This window comes from Lepidochelys kempii, chromosome 11 (genome assembly GCF_965140265.1).
Source record: "Lepidochelys kempii isolate rLepKem1 chromosome 11, rLepKem1.hap2, whole genome shotgun sequence".
NCBI classification, from domain to species: Eukaryota; Metazoa; Chordata; order Testudines; family Cheloniidae; genus Lepidochelys; species Lepidochelys kempii.
The window spans coordinates 21,454,054-21,480,953 of NC_133266.1; the positions used below are offsets into that span (position 1 = coordinate 21,454,054).

Genomic DNA, 26,900 nt, shown 5'->3' on the forward strand with positions numbered 1-26,900 from the left:
ATTGGCCTATTAATAAACATTATTGTTCTGCTCCAATTTTCTGTAATCCATTTAAAATACAAATCACAAGAAATGTGGACAAATTTAAATATTCCATAGTTAGTACACATGCATATTTATTATAATGAATGACTACTACTTTTAAATAAACATCATGTTGTTCACCTCTTGAGATAACTGTTTCCAAACCAGTGCCATTAATAAAAGCACGCTTGATGGTTTGTGTTTTTACATCAGTCCAGTACAAGCGTTCCTCTGCTGAATCAAAATCTATGACAGTGACATCATCAATGTCAGGGACTGTGAAGGCAGTGATGAAGTTGAAGTATGGATTCTCTATATCCACACCTCTTATTTCTGAACGTCTTGCATAAAGAAGAAATTTCTTCATTTCTGTACAAAAAAAGGAAAATATTTTGTTCCTTAATTACAACTGACTGGATTCAAAGTTATCACCTAAATATTATTTTACAAATTTTAAGCAAAGTTTGTATCAATGATGCAAGAACAATATCTTTTATGCAAATCTGTGGATAAAATGTGTAGCAAGATACTATAGAGAAGTAATACGTATTAATTTACACATATTTAAAATCTTTTCTTAATCGATTATATCAATGTAGTCTTGCAGGATTCCAAAGAAAGAAAAGACTGGAAGCAGTATTTTAAAACGATTAGCTCCCTGAGGCCAGGTCTACAGTACAAACTTACATCAGTATTACTATGTCACTCGGGGGTATGAAAACCCCTAAGTGATGCAGTTATACTGACCTAATCCCGGTGTAGACAGCCCTATGTCGATGAGAGGACTTCTCCCGTCAACGTAGTTAGCGCCTCTTGCAGAGGAGAATTAATTATGCCAATGGGAGCTTTTTAAGTGTAGACCTGCCCTAAGTGTTATAATAATCTAGTTCTTTATTTGCATATCTTTGTAATACCAAATGGCATTTGAAATCTCAGGAAAATCACTGATGTACATCAGGAAAGAATTACAAATAGAAGTAGTTACAAGAAGCTCTCCAATGTCTGCACTGATTACGAATAGATGAGACAGAAGCATGGGGAGAACAAAGAAGGGGCCCATTGTTCAGCTGAATCCACTTACAAAATACATAATAATAATGTTAATATGTGATACATGAATAGAAAATATCAAGGACAAACAGAACCTGTTTTCCTTGTCTCTAAACTACTTAAAATGTTTTAGAGAAATGCGTCAGTGTACGAATTGCAGAGGTAAATTTTGTTTTCTTTAACATATTTTGGTATAGCAAAATATTATTCTAGAGATTTCCTATTTAGGTACTGCAAAGAAGAGTGCATTAAAAGCTTTTACAAATAATGAACACAATTATTTGACATTTCTGGGGCTATTATAAAGCTTTGCTTATAATCTTTATACACACACACACACGCCCCCTGCAAAGCTAGCTGTTTTATGCGTGTTCTTCATTTTAGTTCTTAATCCCCCAAAATTATGCTAAGAAGACTTCAGAAGAAGAGCAGGTAGAGATTAAAGCTATTAAGTATTTTTTATGTCATCATTTTCTGATGCTGCACTTTACACTTATAAATCTTCCTGTACTACAGAGATAAGTTCTACTAACACACGACATACATAAGCAACAGAAAAAATGAACGTTTATAAATATCAAAGTTCCACACACTGCATATATTAGAATAATTTATCCGCTCTCAAAAAAGTAGCTATACCTTCAAAATTATCACTAAAAAGCACCGTACAGACCATTTTTAAGATTATTAAGCTCTATTCTGTCCAGTTTAAAATTTTAATGCTAATAAAATCAAAGAAAATTTGGTTCCCAAGAAAAAATAAGAAACTTACCATAACATGTTTTCTTGTCTATGGACAGTTTCATCAGATGAGGGCATGTACATGCAGCACTTCTATTGTGATTGATCAGACACATATGAGAACACGGACCTCTGCCATTGTTAGCAGCACAAGGATTAGGAGCTGGAATTATATAATGAGATATTAATACTGGATAGAATAAAGAGTTTAAATAAAAACAACCTCCTGGGGCCAGGAATCAATCTTCCATCAATGCACAGAGAATGTAACCATACAACTCCTTTTAATGTCATTTATATCATGGTGTTTGTCGACGTCTATCATAAATGATTACAAAGCACTTTACATACATAAATAGAGATCACTTCATCCATTGCTGAAAACAAAACAAAAAAATACTGGGGAAAGAAACAGCCAACCAAGGTACATAAGCAACACCACCACACAGACATAGAGACAGACACACAGACACACACACACAAACACAGACACACACACACACAGAGGAAGGGAAGGGAACAACAACCTCTCCAACTGAAATTGCAAAGAGAATGGTAAACAGCAGAAGGAGGAATTTGGTCTGAATACAGGGTTTAAAACCAGGTATATTTGTAATATATACATAAGGTTTTAATGACTGAATATCTTCAAGGTTTTACTAAAATCCTACCGTACAATGCAGGAAAATGCTCTTTTATTTCTTAAAACAATCAGCATCAAGAAATATTTTCCAAGAAAAAAAGTCTTCAATATATTTAAAGTAATGAGATCCATAACTCTCTGAAAATATCATTTTTTCAAACATCTATATACTCCTTTTTGAAAAATAAAAAGGTAAACCTATTAAATAAATAAATACACTATAAGAAGTATGGAAAGTATGAAACATCACTGAAGAAAACCTAAAGGCGCCCAAGTTCTATCATAAAATGGTGAAAGTTCTCAGGTGCTCAGCCAATTACTTTTTTCCCCCTCAGTGGCTGCCATCTTGTGCTCCAGAATCTTAAGCTTTTGTTTAAAGGAACAATAAAAAGGTCTCTAGCTCTTATCATTGTAGAAAACATTCATAATGTACCACCGATGTAAATTAATACTGTCATGTATGCCTACATCAGCAGAAAGGATCAGGAACAGTCAGCATGGATTCACCCAGGGAAACTCATGCCTGACTAATCTAATTGCCTTCTATGACGAGATAACTGGCTCTGTGGATGAGGGAAAAGCAGTGGATGTGTTGTTCCTTGACTTTAGCAAAGCTTTTGACAGAGTCTCCCACAGTATTCTTGCCAGCAAGTTAAAGAAGTATGGGCTGGATGAATGGACTATAAGGTGGATAGAAAGCTGGCTAGATTGTCGGGCTCAACAGGTAGTGATCAATGGCTCCATGTCTAGCTGGCAACTGGTATCAAGTGGAGTGCCTCAAGGGTCGGTCCTCGGGCCGGTTTTGTTCAATATCTTCATTAATGATCTGGAGAATGGCGTGGATTGCACCCTCAGCAAGTTTGATGATGACACTAAACTGGGAGGAGAGGTAGATATGCTGGAGGGTAGGGATAGGATACAGAGGGATCTAGACAAATTAGAGGATTGGGCCAAAAGAAATCTGATGAGGTTCAACTAGGACAAGTGCAGAGTCCTGCACTTAGGACGGAAGAATCCCACGCACTGGTACAGACTAGGGACGGAACGGCTAGGCAGCAGTTCTGCAGAAAAGGACCTAGGGGTTACAGTGGACGAGAAGCTGGATATGAGTCAACAGTGTTCCCTTGTTGCCAAGAAGGCCAATGGCATTTTGGGATGTATAAGTAGGGGCATTGCCAGCAGATCGAGGGACGTGATCGTTCCCCTCTATTCAACATTGGTGAGGCCTCATCTGGAGTACTGTGTCCAGTTTTGGGGCCCACACTACAAGAAGGATATGGAAAAATTGGAAAGTGTCCAGCGGAGGGCAACAAAAATGATTAGGGGGCTGGAACACATGACTTATGAGGAGAGGCTGAGGGAACTGGGATTGTTTAGTCTGCGGAAGAGAAGAATGAGGGGGGATTTGATAGCTGCTTTCAACTAACTGAAAGGGGGTTCCAAAGAGGATGGATCTAGACTGTTCTCAGTGGTAGCAGATGACAGAACGAGGAGTAATGGTCTTAAGTTGCAGTGGGGGAGGTTTAGGTTGGATATTAGGAAAAACGTTTTCACTAGGAGGGTGGTGAAACACTGGAATGCGTTACCTAGGGAGGTTGTGAAATCTCCTTCCTTAGATATTTTTAAAGTCAGGCTTGACAAAGGCCTGGCTGGGATGATTTAGTTGGGGACTGGTCCTGCTTTGAACAGGGGATTGGACTAGATGACCTTCTGAGGTCCCTTCCAACCCTGATACTCTATGAAAGCCTGACACAACAGTGAAAAGATGTGAACTGCGTCTATTGAACTGTGTCAGTGAAAGGGTGTGAACTATGTCTTACTATGGTACTAAATCTGTAGTCCAATTATGATGATTTAAAAGTGAACAATTGACTATTTCACTGGTGATCGAAGCACATAAAAGAAGGATGATCATATTATGAAGATCTGTATAGTCACTTGTGATTGTAAACCACAACTTAGGCTGCAAGCTGTGTTTAGGAAAGTACTGATAGTTTCCCCCCACTCAATTTGACCTCTCTGCATACCTGCACTGTAGCTGCTGAAAAGCTTTGTCACATATTTGCAAAAATGCCAAATCTTTTATATTATTTTCAGGGGTCTCCTAAGCCAATCTTAGTTTAAAGAGAAAGTACCCCAAATAATATCAATTCTGAATTCAAATAACATAATTCGCTGTAGATTACATTATTGCTAAGTAGACTTTTCACAGGTAACACAATTCAAGAAATCATCACTCTTTTCAAAATAAACTTAAACAGCCCTTTGGTTCAAATAATGTTGCGTGGATGTAAACAGCTGCCGAAAGAAATTGCTTGCAGTGAGCAAGTTTTGTTGCTCCTAACCCCCCCCCCCCAGAAATTATGCTACATATTATAGACCATCTATTGGCACCTTAACTATTTACATGTATATAGATATAGAGATTCCCAAAACAGCATATCCTAGGAAAATGCAGGGTTTTTGTGACAGAACACACCCCTGTATTCACACCCTACATAATATTGTAATAATCTTTGTACAAAGCATGACCTTTAAGGTATCATTTGAAAAAGTCATGATTTGCTGGTCAGTATTTGCTGGTAAAATGTGTGTGGCAACATTGTATGCGAGCTATAAGATTCCCTTGTATGGTGTTATTAACACATTCCAAACCCACAGCCCTGCCCAAACAGATGTTGGCAAAAAGGTCTGTCCTAAACAAAGGAATGTGTGCTCTGGTAAATTTGCATTTAAGCAGTCCACTGAGTCATCAAGCATAAAGGGAAGACAAAGGAAGTTTAAACAGGTGAAAAAAACAGCAGTGAATGTCCTTTCATATAGACTCTTTGGCTCCTGGTTCTTAGCTGGGAATGTTTTTCAGTGAATAAAAAGGAGGGACAAACATACCAAGGAATCCCCTCTCATTCTTTCTGCCCATTCACTGCACCTGAAGAGGCAAAGGAAGTACTCCCCATCCAGGTCCCAGTTCTCCTGCCCAAGGGATGGGATTTAATTGCTGGAGATCCCAGATTTGAGCTGGGAAGAAGGGCAGCTGAGTCTTCTTTCTCCAAGGAATTTAGGATCCATTTTAGGACTTGAGTAGGAACCTGGAGCCCCTTAATGGTTTTTCTTTCTGGTCTTATTCTGTCCCAGCACTTACCGCTGGCATGACTTGCTGAACATCCTTCTCATCCTTGGCATCTCTCCCCTCTCTGCTCTTCATCTCTAGATCAGGCTTTTGTGTGTTGGAGTTGCAGCTTCTTGGGGTGGGAGGCACTCAACATTCCTGTCCAGCTCAGAGTCCCATGCCCTAGCAGTGCAAGCGTTGGCTGGCTGAGAATAGGCAGGGAACAGTTCACAAATAGACCACTGCTTGGATTTAGTTTGCTGTTTATGTGACAGTTTTGCCATGTCTGTAGGCGCAGTGGCAGAGGGTGGGGAAAGATATTGGCAGGGAGGTGCTGCACTGCTGACTCTGGGAGGCTGAGACCATGCCACTGCTAAATAATGGATCCAAGAGAAGAGGAAGTAAGAAGAGTGCTCACTGCTGCCTGGAAAAACAGGTGAAATAGCAAGCCGGTAAAAAAAGTCAGGAGCAAAGTGAACCACCTCTTGATTGCTGCAGTGGAGACAGCAGATCTGGCAGCAGGCCAGACAAGGGCTTGTGGCTAGCAGGGGCTGCGCTACAGCTTTTAACTGACTCCGGAAACTGCAGACAGGAGGGAAATAGCTCACACTGAACTGAGGGAGATACTGGGTTGCAGACTGGAACTTCCCCTTCATAAAGTAAGGAATTATGTGGGAACCAACCCAGTATCATATTACTACCAAAGGATGCCTCTGTGGAGGTACGGAAACTTACTTTGCAAATCTTCCTCAGGTTAGGCTCATCGCTTTGAGGCCCAGGTATTTTTTAGCTGGGAGGATTTGAGAAGGGTGCAATTGGCATGGGTACACCAAATGCTTTATATACAATCTTTAGAGCCCAGAAAGGACCAGTATACGTCACATCCTTTCAAAGGATTGCTAAGAGTTAGAACAAAATGAAGGGATAATTATTTCCCAGGAACTATGGAAAGATGAACTTACCTTGAACAGAAATGTTTCTGGAGCTATAAGAATAACATTTTCTTTACACTGGCAGCTGTGTGGTTTTTGTATGAGTAGAACTACTAATTCCAAAACCTGCCTTTCAGAGATACTGGCAGTTAGAAAGGCCAGCCAGGGGCTTGTATAAATCTGTCATGCTGGTCAACCCTGACAATATTCAGATGGAGAATTGCATATGCCTACCAAAGGAACACTATTAGAGCTTGTACCCATGTTTCTTTGTTGTTTGGTTGTAGAACTCCAATTAACCATTCTAGAGAAACTCTAGTGTAGTTGAGATCATCAGAACTTTGTGATTATTATAAGAATTATATTTATATTACGGTAGCATCTACAAGCCTACTGTGCTGAGTATTGTACAAACAAAGAGGTAGTCCCTGCTTCTAAAATCTTTTTGTTTCCCCTCACACCAGAATTTAAAATTTGACAAGATCAATGACTGAAATTTCCTGCTTGACTTCTGTCTAGATAAGAAAAAGCATCAGAGAATCCTCCTGAACTATGCTTCTCTTCTGAGAAGTTGGGTTGGTTTGCCTGGGTTGTTAACGGTGTTTCTGCTCCAGATGAAAGAGTCCCTGCTTCAAGAGATCTGACATTTTCAGGGGTGCAATGTGAGTTTCTTGGCTATTGTGCAAGCCCAAAGTGCCTTACAGGGACGGTGTAAGGGTTACTGGCAAAAGATACGTAACTATGCCTATTAGCGCTTGTTACATGAAACTGATTTTTAAAAAGACATTAGGTATCTGTATTATTTTCCTCTCATAGTATCAGTAAAGAACCAAATTAAAGTGGTTTGGAGGCCTTAAACAATGCATTTTCATACTTTAATATATGTTAAAATTTCTATTAAATTTAACCTTGACTCTAAATCTCCTAGGTTTTCAATGCTTTTTGAGGGGAAGGGGGAGTAGATAATTACACCATCCCTGTCATTGTTTGGTCTTAAGCTATCAATGCATATTCTCAAGTTTTATATTTATTTAAATCAGGGATGATTACAACAAATACATCAACCTTAAAGTACATTGATTGTTTACAGTGCCTAAATATGTGTGTATTTGTCTATCTTTAAGAGCCCACATTTTTAATGTTGGTTTAAATCTTTATTTGAATACATCATACACCACAATAGCTTGAGAAATAACTAGGTATTTCCACACAAAGTGCACATTTAAGTAGCAATGGCCACTTACAAAGGACTTTTGTATGCAACATACCAACATCTCAATAGTAAATTTTGCTTGTGTTATAACATTTCCATGAAATATTGTTTCCATCTTTCCTACTCTAGTAAGTCACTGGTCTACACTAAAATGTGTAAGTTTTCATTAACCTTTAGTCCTTTTTTTAAAAAAAATTCTCCCATAAGATTTCTGGTTCTTATAAATAGATTCATTCAGGCTAGAAGAGATTCTCAGTCCAGAAAACTACATAATGGAGTAATGATTTCATGATTGCTAAACTTCTTAACATGTGAGTGTCAAACATAACTTTCATTATATTTCTTGCTGATGTTAGTGAGTGTGGATATTATTATAGATAAAGCCATGATTCTGCAAACACTTATCTAAAGGCTTAATTTTAAGCATGTGAGTAGTCCTATTGAAGTTAAAGTTAAGCACATGTGTAACTTGCAGGATTGGGGACTAAGTGTCTGTGACACTGTCTCCCTCTAGTAACTGGCTGAGAGAGGTTAAGAATTTGATACCATATTAACCTACAGCTAACTTGAGTTACTTCTTTAACTCAGATGCCACTGGTTTATGTTTTAGTGCTGTGGGTCCTGAGTTCTATACTCATTGACTACTGGACATGGATTCATTACAAAAATGCCAAAATTTGGATAATCTGGGGCTATGTCATGTTCTTGAAAATTATATTTATGAGCTGATTTTTCCTCCTTGATTGTTTGAACATTTTACATTTTTGTTTATACTTTTTCTCTGAAAATATCTGATAAATATAATCACATTAATAATGAAATAATTTTAAAATGAGTCTATTTAATCTCCATTATATATATATAATTCAAAGTCATACGGTTCCTAATTTTAAAATAATTAGAAGCGGAGAGCCATTTATACATTTGCATAGTTTTAAAGGCCGACCACAATGAGAAACAGTTTCAAACCTGCTCCCTATTTAGTTTAAACGAATATAAACAAGTACTTCTTCACACAATGCATAGCCAACCAGTGGAACTCATTGCCAGGGGATATTGTGAAGGCCAAAAGTACAGTTGGGTTCAAAAAAGAATCAGATAAGTTCATGGAGGATAGGTCCATCAGTGGCTATTAGCCAAGACGGTCAGGATGCAACCTCATGCTCCGTGTGTCCCTAAACTGAAGACTGCAAGAAGCTGGAACTGTAAGACAGGAGATGGATCACTCAGTAACTCTCCTATTCACTCAATTCCTTCTGAAGCACTGACCACTGTTGGAAGACAGGATACTGGGCTAGATGGAACATTGGTCTGACCTAGCACAGCCATTTTTATGCCATATTCTAAACTATACTAATAATACAGGTTTATGTTTCTGACTTGTGCTCTTCCCAGTTACTTATGCGAGTTTTTCAAATGATGAAATACAGTCCTTCACCACCCACCTCTTCCTTTCACTTTATCGTGTAATAAAGTGCATGGAATTTCAACATCAGTCACTCTCATGGCAACGGTTTGATGTAACAATTAGAGAATTATTTCACTGAAGAATCAAGCAGGAACAGCAGAACTGTGATGAAGACAACTCTAATTCAAATATGTATCTTATAAAACAGAAAAGGGAACAATGAAAGTTACTGACAAAATAGATTACTTTTATATAAATGATATTGTTTTCATGGTTGCTCAAGTACGAAAGTGCCTTTTAAAAGTATGATTTTAAAGTATAACCTTGAATTGGGAAAAAATGGAAAACTCAGCATGTTTTCAGTTTTCCAAGGATTCAGAGCTTTAAGAGTTTAGACAGTAGACTTGACAGTACTGGCCCCATTTTTCAGGGGACACTCCCCACAAAAAAAAAAAACCAGAATGTTACATAAAAAGTAATATTTGGGGGTGTCAAGGTTCCTCCCCCACTCTGAACTCTAGGGTACAGATGTGGGGACCTGCATGAAAAACCTCCTAAGCTTATCTTTACCAGCTTAGGTCAAAACTTCCCCAAGGTACAAAATATTCCACCCTTCGTCTTTGGATTGGCCGCTACCACCACCAAACTAATACTGGTTACTGGGGAAGAGCTGTTTGGACGCGTCCTTCCCCCCAAAATACTTCCCAAAACCTTGCACCCCACTTCCTGGACAAGGTTTGGTAAAAAGCCTCACCAATTTGCCTAGGTGACTACAGACCCAGACCCTTGGATCTTAAGAACAATGAACAATCCTCCCAACACTTGCACCCCCCCTTTCCTGGGAAATGTTGGATAAAAAGCCTCACCAATTTGCATAGGTGACCACAGACCCCAACCCTTGGATCTGAGAACAATGAAAAAGCATTCGGTTTTCTTACAAGAAGACTTTTAATAGAAATAGAAGTAAATAGAAATAAAGAAATCCCCCCTGTAAAATCAGGATGGTAGATATCTTACAGGGTAATTAGATTTAAAACATAGAGAACCCCTCTAGGCAAAACCTTAAGTTACAAAAAAGATACACAGACAGAAATAGTTATTCTATTCAGCACAGTTCTTTTCTCAGCCATTTAAAGAAATCATAATCTAACACATACCTAGCTAGATTACTTACTAAAAGTTCTAAGACTCCATTCCTGGTCTATCCCCGACAAAGACCAGCATATAGACAGACACACAGACCCTTTGTTTCTCTCCCTCCTCCCAGCTTTTGAAAGTATCTTGTCTCCTCATTGGTCATTTTGGTCAGGTGCCAGCGAGGTTACCTTTAGCTTCTTAACCCTTTACAGGTGAGAGGAGCTTTCCCCTGGCCAGGAGGGATTTCAAAGGGGTTTACCCTTCCCTTTATATTTATGACAGGGGGAAAAATCAATCTGAATATATCTTAGCAAAACTAAGTTCGAAAGTATTCAGACTTTGTTGTCTAAAGTTAGATACCTGGTCCCAATCTAGCTATTTTAACATCAATGGAATCCTTTCTATTTATTTACTTCTATTTATGGCAAGCCACATAGCAAACCTGTTCCCAGTCCATACCAGAATAAACTTTCTAATTTAATGTCTTCTCTTCTCCAGTATTCCAAAAAGACAATATAGATAAAGATATAACAAGACTGAAGCCAAACATTCTGTTGTCTTTGTGGTGGCAAAGGTTCTTGACACTGAAGTTTTCAGCTTTTAGAAAGTGATACAATAAACTAAAAATATTGCAAGACATCTTGAAAAGCAATGGCATAATACATAGATTAATAGAGTTGAAGACCAGAAGGGATCATTAGATCATGAAGTCTGACCTCCTCTATTTCACAGGACATTACATTTTGCCCAGTTATTTATGTACTGAGACCAATAACTTGTGTCTGACTGAAGTATAACTTGTGTTTGGCTAATGCGTGTCTTCCAGAAAGGCATCCAGTCTTGACATGAAGACATAAAGCGCTAGAGAATCTACTACTTCCCCTGGTTGTTTGTATGAATGGTTAATAACCTTCACTGTTAAAAATGTGTGCCTAATTTCTAATTTGTCTGGCTTCAGCTTCCAAGAACTGGTTCTTGTTATGCCTTTCTCCCTGAGATGAGAGAGTCTGTTAGTAACCAATATTTTCTCCGTAGGAAGGTACTTACCTATCAATCATTGCTCAATCTTTCTTTCATAAACTAAACAGATTAAGCACTCTCTTTAAATCTGTCACCGTAAGACATTTTTTCCAATGCTCAAATAATTTTAAATAGCTTTTTTTACATCCTCTCCAATTTTTCAACATCCTTTAAAAATGTGCACACCAGGACTAAGTCCAGCATTTCAGTATCAATCCAGAGTACAGAGATAAAATCATCTTCCTACTCTTTCCCACTACCCTGTTTATAGATCCAAGGATCACATTTGCTCCTTTTTTGGCATAGCATCAGGGCCTATGTTCAATTACTTGTCCACCATTACCCCTGTTTTTCCAGAGTTGCTGTTTTCTAGTACACAGTGCTCCATCCTGCATTTCAAGTTCCTAGATGTATTCACTGAACAAAAGCAAAACTCAAACCTTTGAAAACCAGGAAATATAGAATTAAGGTGCACACCAACGCAACCTTAACTCTGTCCCTCTGGAGATATTAACAACCACAGAGAATTATCTGCATGCAGTCCAGTTGCATTCATTGTGTTAGATGTACTATTGAATGGGTCGGGCACTAGCTGAAACTGTTTGGCAGAACTGTGACTGTGATATAAGGTGATATGAGGGGTCCCAGCTCCTAGGGAAGGAGATAGACTCTCTCTGCCCTCACCACATATGTGACCAAAGTAAAGAGGTGGATGTGCACCTTGAGATACCCAATATACCTCATATTACATTGTAGGTAATATCCTAGTGATGTCCATGGTCATCTTCTCATGGGGATTGTCAGCAGTGAGGTGGGACATGAGTGGCCTGCGGGTTTAATGATGAGTAAGTAAAAATACAATGTTACATGGCAAACTCTGCTTTAGGATGAAGGTGTGGTAAAATTTAGGGTGTGAGGTTGTTTCCATAGAAAAAAATGTGATTATGAATTAAAGACGCTCATGATGCAGATACACAAAGAAAACAATTTAAGGTTCCACAGGCAACCTTAATTCTGGCATTTCCTAAACTTGTGAGTACTTGACTTAGAAACTGTAATGTTCTTTTAATGCAGCTTTTTGTGTGTACGTAATATAGACCACTAACGTTTCAGGCATAGTGCCGTATAACCTAATGTGGTGCAGTCACTTTGTACTGCATTAGCACCGTACATTGACCCTCAAACCAACATAATTAGCCCAGGGGATCTCTCACGTGCAAGAGTGATTCACTAGTAGCATACAGCCCGCACAGGTACTCTTAGGGTCCTCCTTTTCTCTGATGCTGGCATAAACGAAAAGAGGACAAAGCCAAAGGAAAAGGACGTGGCCAAGATCTCCCTACTCCATTCTGATCCCCCTGTGTTTTTGGCCCATTTGGTTTTCAGCAGAAGTAATTAACATGATACTCAATAAGGGGAAATAAAAAGGTGAGGAGAATATTTGTGGAAGAAACTTCCAGCACCACTTAAAAATATTTTAAAGTACCAGTACTATTTAGAAGATACATAACTGATGGACTAAAATAGTGCAAAATTAACAGTTTTGAACCTAAAGAAGTTCAGAAGCTTGGTTTCAGTTCAAATAAGCCAAAATAATTTCAGATGTTCAACTAAAACACATTTTAGGTCTTTTGACAGCTCAGGGTTTCAAACTTCTGTTTTTCTTTTGAAAATAAGATCCTTCCAACTACTGCTGCAACAATTGCCTTAAACTGATTGACTCCCTTTCTTCCCCACTGAATACAATGACTACACTCAACTTTCAGACTTATGTCCCCTCAGCCCTGCACAGTATCTAGTCACTATTTTTCCTCCACCTAATATATTAAATTTTTCTTGCATCTTTTTGTATCAACAGTTGTGATGCCGAAATCTATGGCATTCAATGTATTCTGGATCAGCTCTGACTTCAAGGAACACATTGAGTATATACAATAAGAAAATAGTTAGCATAGGTGTGAATGCAAAACCTGATGAAATGTTGCAATAGTTTTTTTAACAGCATATGGGCAAAAGCAGACGGACTTGTTGAAGAGAGGAAGGAATAATTTGTTTTATTTATATATTCTCTGTTACCTAATTCTTAGAAAAAATATAACAACAACTGGAGTGGTAGGAAAGAGTTTCAAATAAAGGGTAGTCAGGGATCAAGATGAACTTGTAAAAAAATGCCCTCAACAGAGGACGCCACACTTCAAGTTCTTCAATTATTCTTGGGTCCTGTATAGATTTTAGCAATTACAAGCAACTTTCTTAGGACCATCTTTTCTATATTGCATATAGCAAGAATACAAGTTAGAAAATTTAGAACTGAAAAAAATGGAACTCTGTCAGGCATATCATATTATCCCATATTGTTCAGGCAAACATTAGCTTTCTAAATGTTGTTCATTCTATTAAAAAAAAATCCTTATAGTTTCTCACAAGCAGGTTAAGACAGCTATAAGATGAATTTTAAACATTTATTCCTATAATTTAAATATACTTTTCTAGATAATAATAATGCATATATTTTCATAATGGCAGATTGTGAACCCATTATGTGTATTGGTGAGCACTTACTCCCACTAATATCAGTGGTTCTATTTACAGGAGCAAGTGCCCACCACTGTGAATAAGAAGTTCAAGGTCTGGTGGTAATTTCTTCCAGAACTACAAACAATTATACTGATGATTCGCTTTTACTGAATTAATGCAAACTGAATTACATTCATTGTAATTCTGTCCTCAGTGTAAGTAGGTGTAATACTTCACCGAGACAGATAAACAGGGCAGATAGTTCAATGATTATTATGTATCTGGTGATCCTGATAATGTATTTATTTAAAATGGATCATTGTCAAAACTTAAAACAACCGATATTTAATTTAACCAATGACAAGGCCTGTCCACAAGCTGACTTTTATGAAAGTACATGTAGGTTTTTGTACTAGCAGACAACACTTCAATTGTTTTTAGAAAACCAAAATGGAAAGTATTAGACATACATTGTGAGCTAAATTTCATATTGACAAAGCAAAAGAAAATTCAAACCAGAAAGTGATACTCAAATTAAGGAATTTTCATTTAATTCTTCCCTTCCACCAAACAAAAAAGTGACATTTGAACATTGTGACCTCCACCAAGTTTTTTCTTGTTATCCATTCCACAACTCAATTCAGATGTTTCTTGGGACATCAAAAAAGAAGAAAAAACAGTACATACCCCCAAAATTGGATTATACAGACGTAAACATATATAAAAAGAAAAGGAGGACTTGTGGCACCTTAGAGACTAACCAAGTCCTCCTTTTCTTTTTGCGAATACAGACTAACACGGCTGTTACTCTGAAACCTGTAAACATATATGTGATCAGACAAATAATACATATTTATGTTTAGGTTACCTTGTGGTTGTCTACTGGGATGGTATATTTGAAGGTCAAAAGGCTGTGCACTGGTTTTCTGTATCACACTAACATTTTGCCCAGTCCATTTATTGGCTTTTGACAATGTATTGGTCCTCCAGTCAGTCCAATACACTTCGCTTCCATACAAAGAGACAGCAAAGGGGTGAGAAAGATATTCATGACCTCGTATGATCTCTATCATGTCAGTTCCATCATATAATGCAGAATAAATTGCATCAGACCTACAAGATAAACCCAAATAAAAAAATAATTTATAAAAATTAGGACATCTGTAGGGATAACTTGATAGTACTGTAGGCCTGTAAATGCTTCAGTGAATATTCTCAGAATTTATTCATGACCTTGTCACTACAGACAGCAAAGCCAGAAGTTTACTGACAAAGCACATAAGAACAATCATCACCTTAGAGTGCCTCTAGCACAATTTATCTAGAATTTCTTGATTAAAATATATATGGGTCACTCTTCTGCTTGTATTCTCTCAAATTTAAAAGTTAGACTTTTATCCATTCAGTTGAAATAAAAACAAAATAATTTCCATTCACCTGAATTAAAAGGAAAAATCTTTACCAACAACTGGGCCTTTGACATGTACATAGCTCTCAAGTGCTAATGACACTATTTGCATGAGAAAGGTAAGTAGGATTTGGGTCATTACACACATTTGAAAAAGTTCAATATTTGTTTATAGAAACATAAAATGTATATTAAGGATCTCAACTCTGATTGACTTCGATGAATCGAAACATAAAACAGAAAATACATAATGTGTTTAATTAAATGGGGAGAAAGTAGCATATTTGCTTCCAATCCAGATTAGCCATTACATAAAACATCAAATAGTAGTAAACTGATAATAAATATTTTATTTTTGTTTTTACCTAGCATCTGTCCATACTATTCTTTTCTCAAAGTGATCAACAGTAAGACCATTCGGCCAGGCTCCGGTATCCATGTCTTTATAGATGATTTTTCTTCCCGCCCCACTCATGGAAGCAGACTCAATGCGAGGAAAATTAGCATCCCAGTCTGTCCAAAACAGAATTCTGTAGGGTTATGGGGGAGGAGAGGGAAAGTTATAATTTCAGTGTCCAAATGAAACACAATGAAGTATGCACCAAAAAAATTTACAGACTACTTAAAGAAAGGGCAAGAAAGTCTCCAATATTTTAATATTTCAGAAGAAACTAAGACACATAAGAAGTCTTGCGAATTATAACTCATGCAGAGGTAGGCTAGAATGGCAATAGTCCTTCTTTATCAAAAAGTTTTGCTATTTTCAAAACAGCTATGAAATCAAAAGCACAAGCAATTCAATTCCACATTTCATAGGATCATAGAAGTGTAGAGCTGGAAGGACCTTGCGAAGTCATCAAGTCCACCCCCTGCACCAAGGCAGTACCAAATAAACCCAGACCATCTCTGACACGTGTTTGTCCAACTTGTTTTTAAAAGCTTCCAATGATAGGGATTCCACAACCTCCCCTGGAAGTCTATTCCAGAGCTTAAATATCCTTATAACTGATATTTTTTTTCCCTAATATCTAAACTAAATCTCCCTTGAGGAATACTAAGCCGATTACGTTTTGTCCTACCTTCAGTGGACATGGAGAATCACCATCCTCTTTATAAGAGCCCTTAACACATTAGAAGACTATCAGGTCACCCCTCAGTCTTCTTTTCTCAAGACTAAATACACCCAGTTTTTTCATTCTTTCTGCCTAGGTCAGGTTTTTGTTGCCCTGGACCCCCTCCTGCACCCCAACATTCTGCCTGAGCCTGGAGCCTCCTCCTGCACACCAGCTCCCTCCCAGAGCTTGCACACCCTCACCTCCTCCTGTACCCCAACCCCCTGACCCAGGCTCAGCCTGGAGCCCCCTCCCACCCCCTTCCAAACCCTCCGTTCTCTGAGTTTGTTAAAGTCTGCTTTCTTGAAGTCCTCTACCCTTATTCCACTGCTCTCACTACTTCCTTTCCTTAGACTCATGAAATCAATCATTTCATGATCACTGTCACCCAAATTGCCTTTCACCTTCAGATTTACTACCAAATCCTTCATGTGGGTCAGAATCAAGTCTAAAATGACTGTGTCCCTGGATACTTCTTCCAGTTTCTGGAACAAAAATTTATCTCTGATACAGACCAAGAACTTATTGAAGATTTTGTGTTTTGCAGTATTACTTTTCCAACAGATATCTGGGTAGTTAAAGTCCCCCATTACCACCAGGGCCTGTTTGGATATTTCTGTTATGTGTTTTAGAAGTGCCTCATCCACGTCCTCTTCCTGATGCGTTGGTGTACAGTAGACCCTCATTCTGACACCACCCCTGTTTGTTAACCCTTTTATCTTTACCCAGAGACTCTCAGCTGGTCTGCCTCCCACCTCCTACTGGATCTCAGAACATGCAACCCCTGCTACCTTTTTTCCCTCCCTGTCCTTCTGAACAAGTTATATCCCTCTATGTCAATATTCCAGTCATGAAACTTTTCTCACTAACTCCCTGTGATGCTGTGATAAATAAAGGGGGCATAGATCCCTCTGATGGACACCCAGCCAGCCAGTTAGCTGTAAAATACCTCTTAGTAGCTGTCTTTTACTTGCTTTACCTGTAAAGGGTTAAAATGTCCCCCAGGTAAAGAAAAAAAGTGGGCACCTGACCAAAAGAGCCAGTGGGAAAGCTAGATTTTTTTTAAAATGGGGAAAGAAACCTTCCCTTTGTTTGTTGGTCTCTCTGGGCTGCAGAGACATGGAGCAACAACGCTATGTAAGGCCTGAAAATTCATCTTCCATACCTAGAAGAAATTATTTGGATAGGGAATGTTTAGTTAGACAGAATCAGGTTTATTTTTTTTTTATTTTGGCTTGTGAATCTCCTCTGTGCTAACCGCAGATGCTTTTGTTTCATGTAATCTTTAAGCTAAACCCCCAAGAAAGCTATTTTGTGTGCTTAATTTTTGGAATTGCTCTTTTAAAATCTAGCAAAAGCCTAAGTTCCAAATGTATTTTCTTTCTTTTTGTTGTTAATACAATTTACCTTTTTAAAGAACAGGATTGGTTTTTTCGTGTCCTAAGAGGTTTGTGCATATGCTGTTTGATTAGCTGGGGGCAACAGCTAATTTCCTTTGTTTTCTTTCTCAGCTCTTCCCAGGAGGGGTGTGTGAAAGGGCTTGAGGGTACCCCACAGGGAGTAATTCCCAAGTGCTCCTTCCTGGGTCCAAGGTGGGGTTGTTGTTTTTTTTTGCATTTGGGTGGTGGCAGCGTTTACCAAGCCAAGGTCACAGAAAAGCTGTAACCTTGGGAGTGCAATACAAGCCTGAGGTGGCAAGTATTAATTTTGAGAATCCATGCAAGCCCCCACTTTCTGCACTTGGAGTGACAGAGTGGGGATTTAGCCTTGACAGATGCCAATTAAATCATAATTCAGCTTATGTACTAATACAGTTAGTTCTTCCTGTTTATTCCCCCAACTCCCTGCATTTGTGTACAGTCATTTAAGATGTGGAACAGATTCCTCCACTGATTTCCTTCTTGTTGCTCCATTGACCCAAAAGTAATTTCCCCCCCCAAAATCTTACCTTCTGTTAAGGTCACCTCGCTTTATGCTAACATTTGGGCTTTTGCCACCTGGCATTAACAGTTCCCTTTCTCTACAGTGTATTAGTGTTAGTAACAAGTCATGTTGTCCCCTTATAATTAAAAACTCAGCAAAAACTGTGGCTTCATCAGAGACCTAATCAGTTTTGAGGAGAAAGAGTGGCCTTTGAAAGAATTAAAATCTGGGGGGATAGAGGGGACAGGGGAGAAACACAGTATTGAGAGAGAGATATAAAATCATGGACTGAACAGAGACACCGGAGTTATGGCCCATTACACAATCTGTAACCCACTATGCCTCTTTTTTTGTCCAAACATGATACAGTTCTGTGGTAACCTGGAATCCTATTTTCGACGTCTCCGACTCAAGGAATATTTCCAATACACCTCTGAACAACATACTAACTCACAGAGACCTTCCTACCAAGACTACAAAAAGAAGGATTCTGGGTGGACTCCTCCTGAGGGTTGAAACAACAGACTGGACTTCTACATAGAGTGCTTCCACCGACGTGCACGGGCTGAAATTGTGGAAAAGCAGCATCACTTGCCCCATAACCTCAGCCGTGCAGAACACAATGCCATCCACAGCCTTAGAAACAACTCTGATATCATAATCAAAAAGGCTGACAAAGGAGGTGCTGTCTTCATCATGAATAGGTCGGAATATGAACAAGAGGCTGCTAGGCAGCTCTCCAACACTACTTTCTACAAGCCATTACCCTCTGATCCCACTGGGGGTTACAAAAAGAAACTAGACCATTTGCTCAAGAAACTCCCTGAAAAAGCACAAGAACAAATCCACACAGACACACCCCTGGAACCGCGACCTGGGGTATTCTATCTGCTACCCAAGATCCATAAACCTGGAAATCCTGGACGCCCCATCATCTCAGGCATTGGCACCCTGACAGCAGGATTGTCTGGCTATGTAGACTCCCTCCTCAAACACTATGCTACCAGCACTCCCAGCTATCTTCGGGACACCACTGACTTCCTGAGGAAACTACAATCCATCGGTGATCTTCCTCAAAACACCATCCAAGCCACTATGGATGTAGAAGCCCTCTACACCAACATTCCACACAAAGATGGACTACAGGCCATCAGGAACAGTAATGTCACAGCAAACCTGGTGGCTGAACTTCGTGACTTTGTCCTCACTCATAACTATTTCACATTTGGGGACAATGTATACCTTCAAATCAGCGGCACTGCTATGGGTACTCGCATGACCCCACAGTATGCCAATATTTTTATGGCTGACTTAGAAGAACGCTTCCTCAGCTCTCGTCCCCTAATGCCCCTACTCTACTTGCGCTACATTGATGACATCATCATCTGGACCCATGGAAAAGAAGCCCTTGAGGAATTCCACCAGGATTTCAACAATTTCCATCCCACCATCAACCTCAGCCTAGACCAGTCCACACAAGAGATCCACTTCCTGGACACTACGGTGCTAATAAGTGATGGTCACATAAACACCACCCTGTACTGGAAACCTACTGACCACTTTACTTACCTACATGCCTCCAGCTTTCATCCAGACCACACCACACGATCCATTGTCTACAACCAAGCTCTACAATACAACCGCATTTGCTCCAACCCCTCAGACAGAGACAAACACCTACAAGATCTCTATCAAGCATTCTTACAACTACAATACCCACCTGCTGAAGTGAAGAAACAGATTGAGAGAGCCAGAACAGTACCCAGAAGTCACCTACTACAGGACAGACGCAACAAAGAAAGTAACAGAACGCCACTAGCCGTCACCTTCAGCCCCCAACTAAAACCTCTCCAACACATCATCAAGGATCTACAACCTATCCTGAAGGATGACCCATCACTCTCACAGATCTTGGGAGACAGGCCAGTCCTTGCTTACAGACAGCCCCCCAACCTGAAGCAGGTATTCACCAGCAACCACACACCACACAACAAAAACACTAACCCAGAAACCTATCCTTGCAACTAAGCCTGTTGCCAACTGTGTTCACATATCTACTCAGGGGACACCATCATAGAGCCTTATCATATCAGCCACGCTACCAGAGGCTCGTTCACTGTGTATCTACCAATGTGATATATGCCATCATGTGCCAGCAATGCCCCTCTGCCATGTACATTGGCCAAACTGGACAGTCTCTACGTAAAAGAATAAATGGACACAAATCAGATGTCAAGAATTATAACATTCAAAAACCAGTCGGAGAACACTTCAATCTCTCTGGTCACTCGATTACAGACCTAAAAGTGGCAATTCTTCAACAAAAAAACTTTGAAAACAGACTCCCAACGAGAGACTGCCGAATTGGAATTAATTTGCAAACTGTACAACATTACATTAGGCTTCAATAAAGACTGGAGTGGATGTGTCATTACACAAAGTAAAACTATTTCCCCATGTTTATTTTCCCCCCTACAGTTCCTCACAAGTTCTTGTCAACTGCTGGAAATGGCCCACCTTGATTAGCACTACAAAAGGTTCTCCCCACTGCCGCTGATCTCCTTCTGGTAATAGCTCACTTTACCTGATCACTCTTATTACAGTCTGTATGATAACACCCATTGTTTCATGTTCTCTGTGTATATAAAATCTCCCCACTGTACTTGGTATTTGGTATTTTCCACTGCATGCATCCGATGAAGTGAGCTGTAGCTCTTGAAAGCTTATGCTCAAATAAATTTGTTAGTCTCTAAGGTGCCACAAGTACTCGTTTTCTCTTTTTGTCCTGTGACTGCAGATGTGTTAATGGGCCACTCAGCCTTGAATGGTCCCTTACAATATGTGCTAACTTCTTATGCTAAATAATCTGTTCCATCTTGCATTTTGTTGTGAGGCTCAGAGTACCTTTCCCACAGCTGAAGAAGAGCTTTGTATGGTTCAAAAGTTTGTTTCTCTCACCAACAGAAGTTGATCCAATAAAAGGTATTACCTCACCCACTTTGTCTCTCTAATATCCTGGGACTGACACAGCTACAACTACACTGTGTTCCCCTAAATACAGCTGTTTATCCCGTGAAGTTAGTTACAGCAGCCTCAGGGCAGCTTTGGCCCCCAGTGTCTGTTATGTCACCCAGGAATTGCTCTAGCCTCTCTTTGTCCAGTATGTATCCTATTCTGGGAGAACTGAGAAGGAATGGTGTAGAGCTGGCTACATCAGCTCTGCAGGAGCAAGGAATTTCATTCACTCATTCCAAATTAGGGGAGTTTTAAGCAGTCTCATTGGAGGTCAGGATCTCACCCTTAGATTGAAAAACCATTCAGATGATAAAGTTCTCCAGGGCAGATACCGCTCATATATGTAAAGTGCTTTACAGACACTTGATTTTATACATAAATAATTATAAAGGAAGTAGTAGTAGAGAGGACTGAACAGGAGAAAGTTTAGGCTATAGTCAGTGGAGCCTGAGAGGCCACCCAGGCCATGGCCTGACCACATTTTGGCCAGGCCAAATATGAGTGCTGCTACAACCCTGTGCACGAGGTTGCAATGCTTAGCCAGGCCAAATTTGAGTGAGTGGTATTGCGAGCTGGTTGGGGTTGCAGCACCACTGAAGTTTGTGCCAGGCCATATCACCACTCACTCAAATTTGGAAGGTTTCAGAGTAGCAGCCGTGTGAGTCTGTATCTGCAAAAAAGAAAAGGAGTACTTGTGGCACCTTAGGGCCTTTTGTGTTGCAGTAAATAAAGATTTGTTGTACGCTGACTCCCTACGCCACTCAAAATCTTATAATCTTTAAAGCAATTACTCTGTGTTATAAATATGTCTTCCGAGGAATTCATTACACTTTTCCCCTTAATATTTTATAGCAAGACGACATTCACTTCATGTGAAACACCCACTTTGAGCTCAGACAGGTCAATCATCAACAAACTGAGAAGCCACTGTATAGGCATAGAAATGATATACCAAAACTGCTTGTAAGAAGCCATTACCGCATATTGAGTCAAGGGTATCTACATTCATTAGACTCTAGTGGATCTATAATCAAGTAAATGAGCTACAGACCATTAAAGTATAGATATTATTATTCTAAAAAAGCCACTATTATCTATTCTGTGTGCATAATCAGATGCAAATTACTTCCACTGTCTCAAAAATAAGGTAATTGATTTATAGCCTAAAAATATCCAAATAGATTCTAAAATGAAAGAACATATTTTAATAATATTTCGTACCAATGTGTATCACCAGCAACTTTATATATATCTAATATGCACAATTGTATACATGATGATTTCACATGGCATAAAGGTTTTATTACCATGAGTTTGGGATGGGTATATTACCAATGAACAGCAAAGCGACAAGTGAGCTGTGTAGGTCATTTCAAACGAGAGCCAATACACTCTTTATGGTGCACCACTCCATCGAGTACTCTTCATAAACCATATGTTTAACAGAAAACCTATTCCAGAAATGTTATGTCTGTATTTTTTGGATGCTGGAGTTATGAGCAATTATTGGCTCTCTATGATGTTACTGACTGTGTAGGAGCTGAGCATATCTGTAGCCCATTTGTAGCAAGAGGGGTTTGAAACTGTGGCGTTTTATCCATGTTTCCATATGTAGTTATGTTAATTTTTTTTACTGTGCACATTTCTCCCCTTTTTGGTTTGCCTGGGCTCCCATGTCTAAATGCTTCCTTCTGGATATTCCTTTCTTCTCTTCCTATATGAAGAGTGAAACCATAATAGAATATCTGTGGCTGTACCAGACTGAAGAAATATTTTGGGGTTCCCTGGATTCTGTACTTAGGAGAAGTCCAATTGTGCAGTCCAATGGGTGATTTTTAAGATAACCTGCTTAAATCACTCACTGTAAACACTGATTGGCTATAAGAGGGGTATGCCTTTTCACAGGTATTAAAAGCTTCTGCTGTCAACTACAGCCTTCTTGCTCCTGACCTGAAAGATATTTTGGATGTAATTTAAAGGAGCCTAGGGATGCTTTAAATTAAACAGGCTAGAAATGGGCCTGTAACATTTTTTAAAAGTTCAGAATAATTCCACATGCCAATTCCCCCAAGCTGCGTCCATTTAAAAAAGAATATGCACTCCCTCAGAGAACTCATACACCTGCTTCTCTGATTGGCTTTGGTAAGAGCTATTTCTCTGATCTAGAGCCAGTTCAGAGTGCTTCTTTACACTGCTTTCTCAGTAAGTCTATTTAGTCACTTTAATACGAGCAATCTGAACACATACACTGCTGTGTAAAGCTATTCAAGAAAATGCCTTACAATTATTATGCATTTCCCAGAGATCATTAAATGTTTTAAATATGTATTTTCTAAACTAATGCACTTATTCAAAGTTGGATTTGGAACAAGCTGTGTTATTTGATACGTGATCATGCTTAAGTAAAATTAACCAATTCCAGTTTTTTGGGGGAGTACATTTCACCAGAGGTAAAAATTAAAGATTTCAGCCATCTTTTACAAGTTTACCATCTCAACAAAATCTAATACAAGATTTAAATATATATAAGTGGATAAAAACACGAATATTTTGATGTACAGTGTCAGTGGAGTTGAAGTTGAAGTCTTCCACATTGTGTGTACTTATTAAGGATTGAATCAAATCTAGACATTATGATCTAGTTTTTAGGCCTGCACAATTGCTTGCATACATCTGTGAATGCACAATTGAAACTTGCATAAATACTCAATGTGCACAACTAACTACCTGTCAGAAAGCTCATATACTTGGGACTCAAACATGTGAGGCAAGGACACAGCAACTCTGTTTTGTCTGTTTTCCCTCCCACGCTGCTCCCTTGACGCCTTTATGCCCCTGTTAGCCAGTTTCACTCTTGATTTGTATGTACATATGGTAAGTTAAGTGTAAAGCCCACATGTGCACTCTTTTTTGAAAAACATCTCTTATTTTTTTTTGAAACAGCTTTCTAATATCTTTTTCAAAATGTTTAAAGTTAAAGTTAGAAATTAACCATAAAATAGATAAGGAGGGAGGACTCAAAATCAAATTATCAGAAGACCTAAGATTGCTTTTCTTCTGGTTGGATTCTCATTTTAAGGAATGTAAAGCTGTTTTCTGTATAACCAATTTTTTCGGATGATGCTTACTTGGCTATATTTGCAGCTCACCATATATGCGGATAGTTACAGTCTTCCTTGAGCATATTCTGTGACTGAAAACATCTAGAGATTTGGTTCAATAATTTTTATAAGGATTGTCACAGTCGTATGCTTACAAAGAAAAATTAGAACTAAGTATTTAGCAGCAATACAAACAAATCTTTGATTTGAATCACATAAAATTTTGTTATTCAAAAGTTCTTTAGAATACATGTGGCAGGTAATGCTTTGTGTGTTCAAAGGTTTTATTTTTTTCCGTTACTACCAGAAGGAAAGGTGTACACAGTTGCTTTTCTAGAAAATGTTATTGTCTACAAATTCTTTCTAACTTACCTTATCTTTTACACCCATTTTTGAATTTATCATCAATGGGAAAAGGCTGTTATGTATAAAGACAGTGGCTTTGTCTTTGTGGCCAGTTGGCCTTTAGACATTACATCTTGGCTTCCAAAAATATTTTAATAAATCAAACTTTGTCCAGTATTGATTTAACAGTGTTCTGTCTCTTGATCATTATTTTTCATTTATCTCAATAAAATGGTCTAACTCAAATAATTTTCAAAATCTTTTATGTAGTAAACAAACATATTTCCAGACATGAGTCTTGTGTCATTCAACAGCTGGCTGAAAATTGACTTACAGATTCCAGGAATGGAACTTCATTTTCTTTTCACTTTCACCAGTTTTACACTGAGTTAACTTCACTTATGCCAACTAAATTATTCCCTGTTTGCAGCTACATTCAAGGACAATCAGGACGAGAGACTCCACTTAGCTAACTTTTTAGTCGATGTATTTATGAATTTCATTTAAACTTTAAATAGAGCAACCAACAACAATTTTGAGAAATATAAAGACATTTGTTTAATTTTACCCTTACTTGACTTGGCTGTAGTGTACTGAAACATTAGACCATTTTTTCCATAGTATCAGGACAGATACACTACTGTTAAAAAATATGACCTACAAATCACATGTAGTATTATGTGGAATAGAAGAATATACTGTTTCTTTGACACATGATTTTAGGACTACCTTTAATTGAACAGTTTGCTTTATTAAATATGTATCCTAACAGCCATAGAAATGCAATTCATTCTGTATGGTATTGGGTAAAATAAATGAATTAACCAGTTTAGCTAGTACATATTTTGCTTTTGCTTATTACTAAATAATAATGCTTGGAACTCATATAGTACTCTTCATCTGCAGATCTACAAGCTATTTACAAAGGCTGGTAAACATTATTATCCCTATTTTAGAGATGGAGAAACAAACAGGGAGGTTAAGTTACTTGCGCACAGTCACATAGTGCGTCAGTAAAAAAGCCAAGACTAGACTGACTCCTACGTCTCCTGATGCCCTGGTTCACTGCACCAAAAAAATTAGTTCTTCAAGTATTGTTAAAGGTAAGTTAAATGTAAGTGCTCACTCCAAATAAACCAAGAAACATTAATATATTTCAAGCCCCTTCCTCAAAGTGTTTTAATAAGCAATCATGAAAAAAAGAACTATTGTATATTTACCCATATCTAGGGTCCAAGGCAATAGCCCTGGGATGCTCCATAGCGCCTGCTATTAATGTTGTTCTCAAAGTGCCATCTAATTTTGCTACTTCGATTTGATCCAAATTGCTGTCTATCCAGTATATGTTTCCTGCAATCCAATCTACTGTAAGACCCTCAGGAGTGGCCAGGCCATGTTGCACTACCACTTCAATGGCACTCACACCTAAGAAAGATCAAAAGGTAGCAAACATATAAAAGGGTTAGAACAGAGGAACAACACTTAAAATGTGATAAATGCATGATCACACTGCGTGCCAAACAAAAATAATTAAAATATGCAAAACTGTATATAAAACTTTTCTGATGCTATAGTTAAGACAGTCTCCATTTAATGAGGAGTCCTTGTTGCACCTTAGAGAATAACAAATTTACTAGGGCATAAACTGTCATGGGCTAAAACCCACTTCATCAGATGCATGGAGTGGAAAATATAGTAGAGAGGTATAAATACACAAGATATGAAAAGATGGGAGTTGCCTTACCAAGTGTGGGGTCAGTGCTAATGAGCCAATTCAATTAACGTGGAAGTGGGCTATTCTCAACAGTTGACAAGAAGGGAGGAAAAATCACTTTTGTAGTGCTAATGAGTTCAATGTAATCAAGGTGGCCCATTTCAACCAGTTGACAAGATGGTGTGAGTATCAGCAGGGGGGAAGATTCATTTTTGTAGTGACCTATCCACTCCCAGTCTTTATTCAGGCCTAATTTGATGTTGTCCAGTTTGCAAATTAATTGCAGTTCTGCAGTTTCTCGTTGCAGTCCGTTTTTGAAGGTTTTTTGTTGAAGAATTGCCACTTTTAAGTCTGTTATTGAGTTCCAGGGAGACTGAAGTGTTCTCCTACTGGTTTTTGAATGTTATAATTCTTGATGTCAGATTTGTGTCCATTTATTCTTTTGTTTAGAGACTGTCTGGTTTGGCCAATGTACATGGCAGAGGGGC

General features: G+C 38.6%; 1 protein-coding gene across 12 annotated transcripts in view; it reads right to left on the reverse strand.

Annotated features, from left to right (window-relative positions):
• Positions 1 to 26,900, reverse strand: part of LRP1B (LDL receptor related protein 1B) — a 1,327,274-nt gene that overhangs the window by 466,383 nt on the left and 833,991 nt on the right. For all 12 annotated transcript variants that reach the window (XM_073305381.1, XM_073305383.1, XM_073305382.1 and 9 more), the window contains 5 exons: positions 25,919 to 26,123; positions 15,568 to 15,732; positions 14,663 to 14,907; positions 1,847 to 1,978; positions 166 to 393 (listed from right to left, as the gene is read on the reverse strand). In XM_073305381.1, coding sequence (XP_073161482.1) covers positions 166 to 393; positions 1,847 to 1,978; positions 14,663 to 14,907; positions 15,568 to 15,732; positions 25,919 to 26,123 — 975 coding nt within the window. The remainder of the gene's footprint in view (positions 1 to 165; positions 394 to 1,846; positions 1,979 to 14,662; positions 14,908 to 15,567; positions 15,733 to 25,918; positions 26,124 to 26,900) is intronic.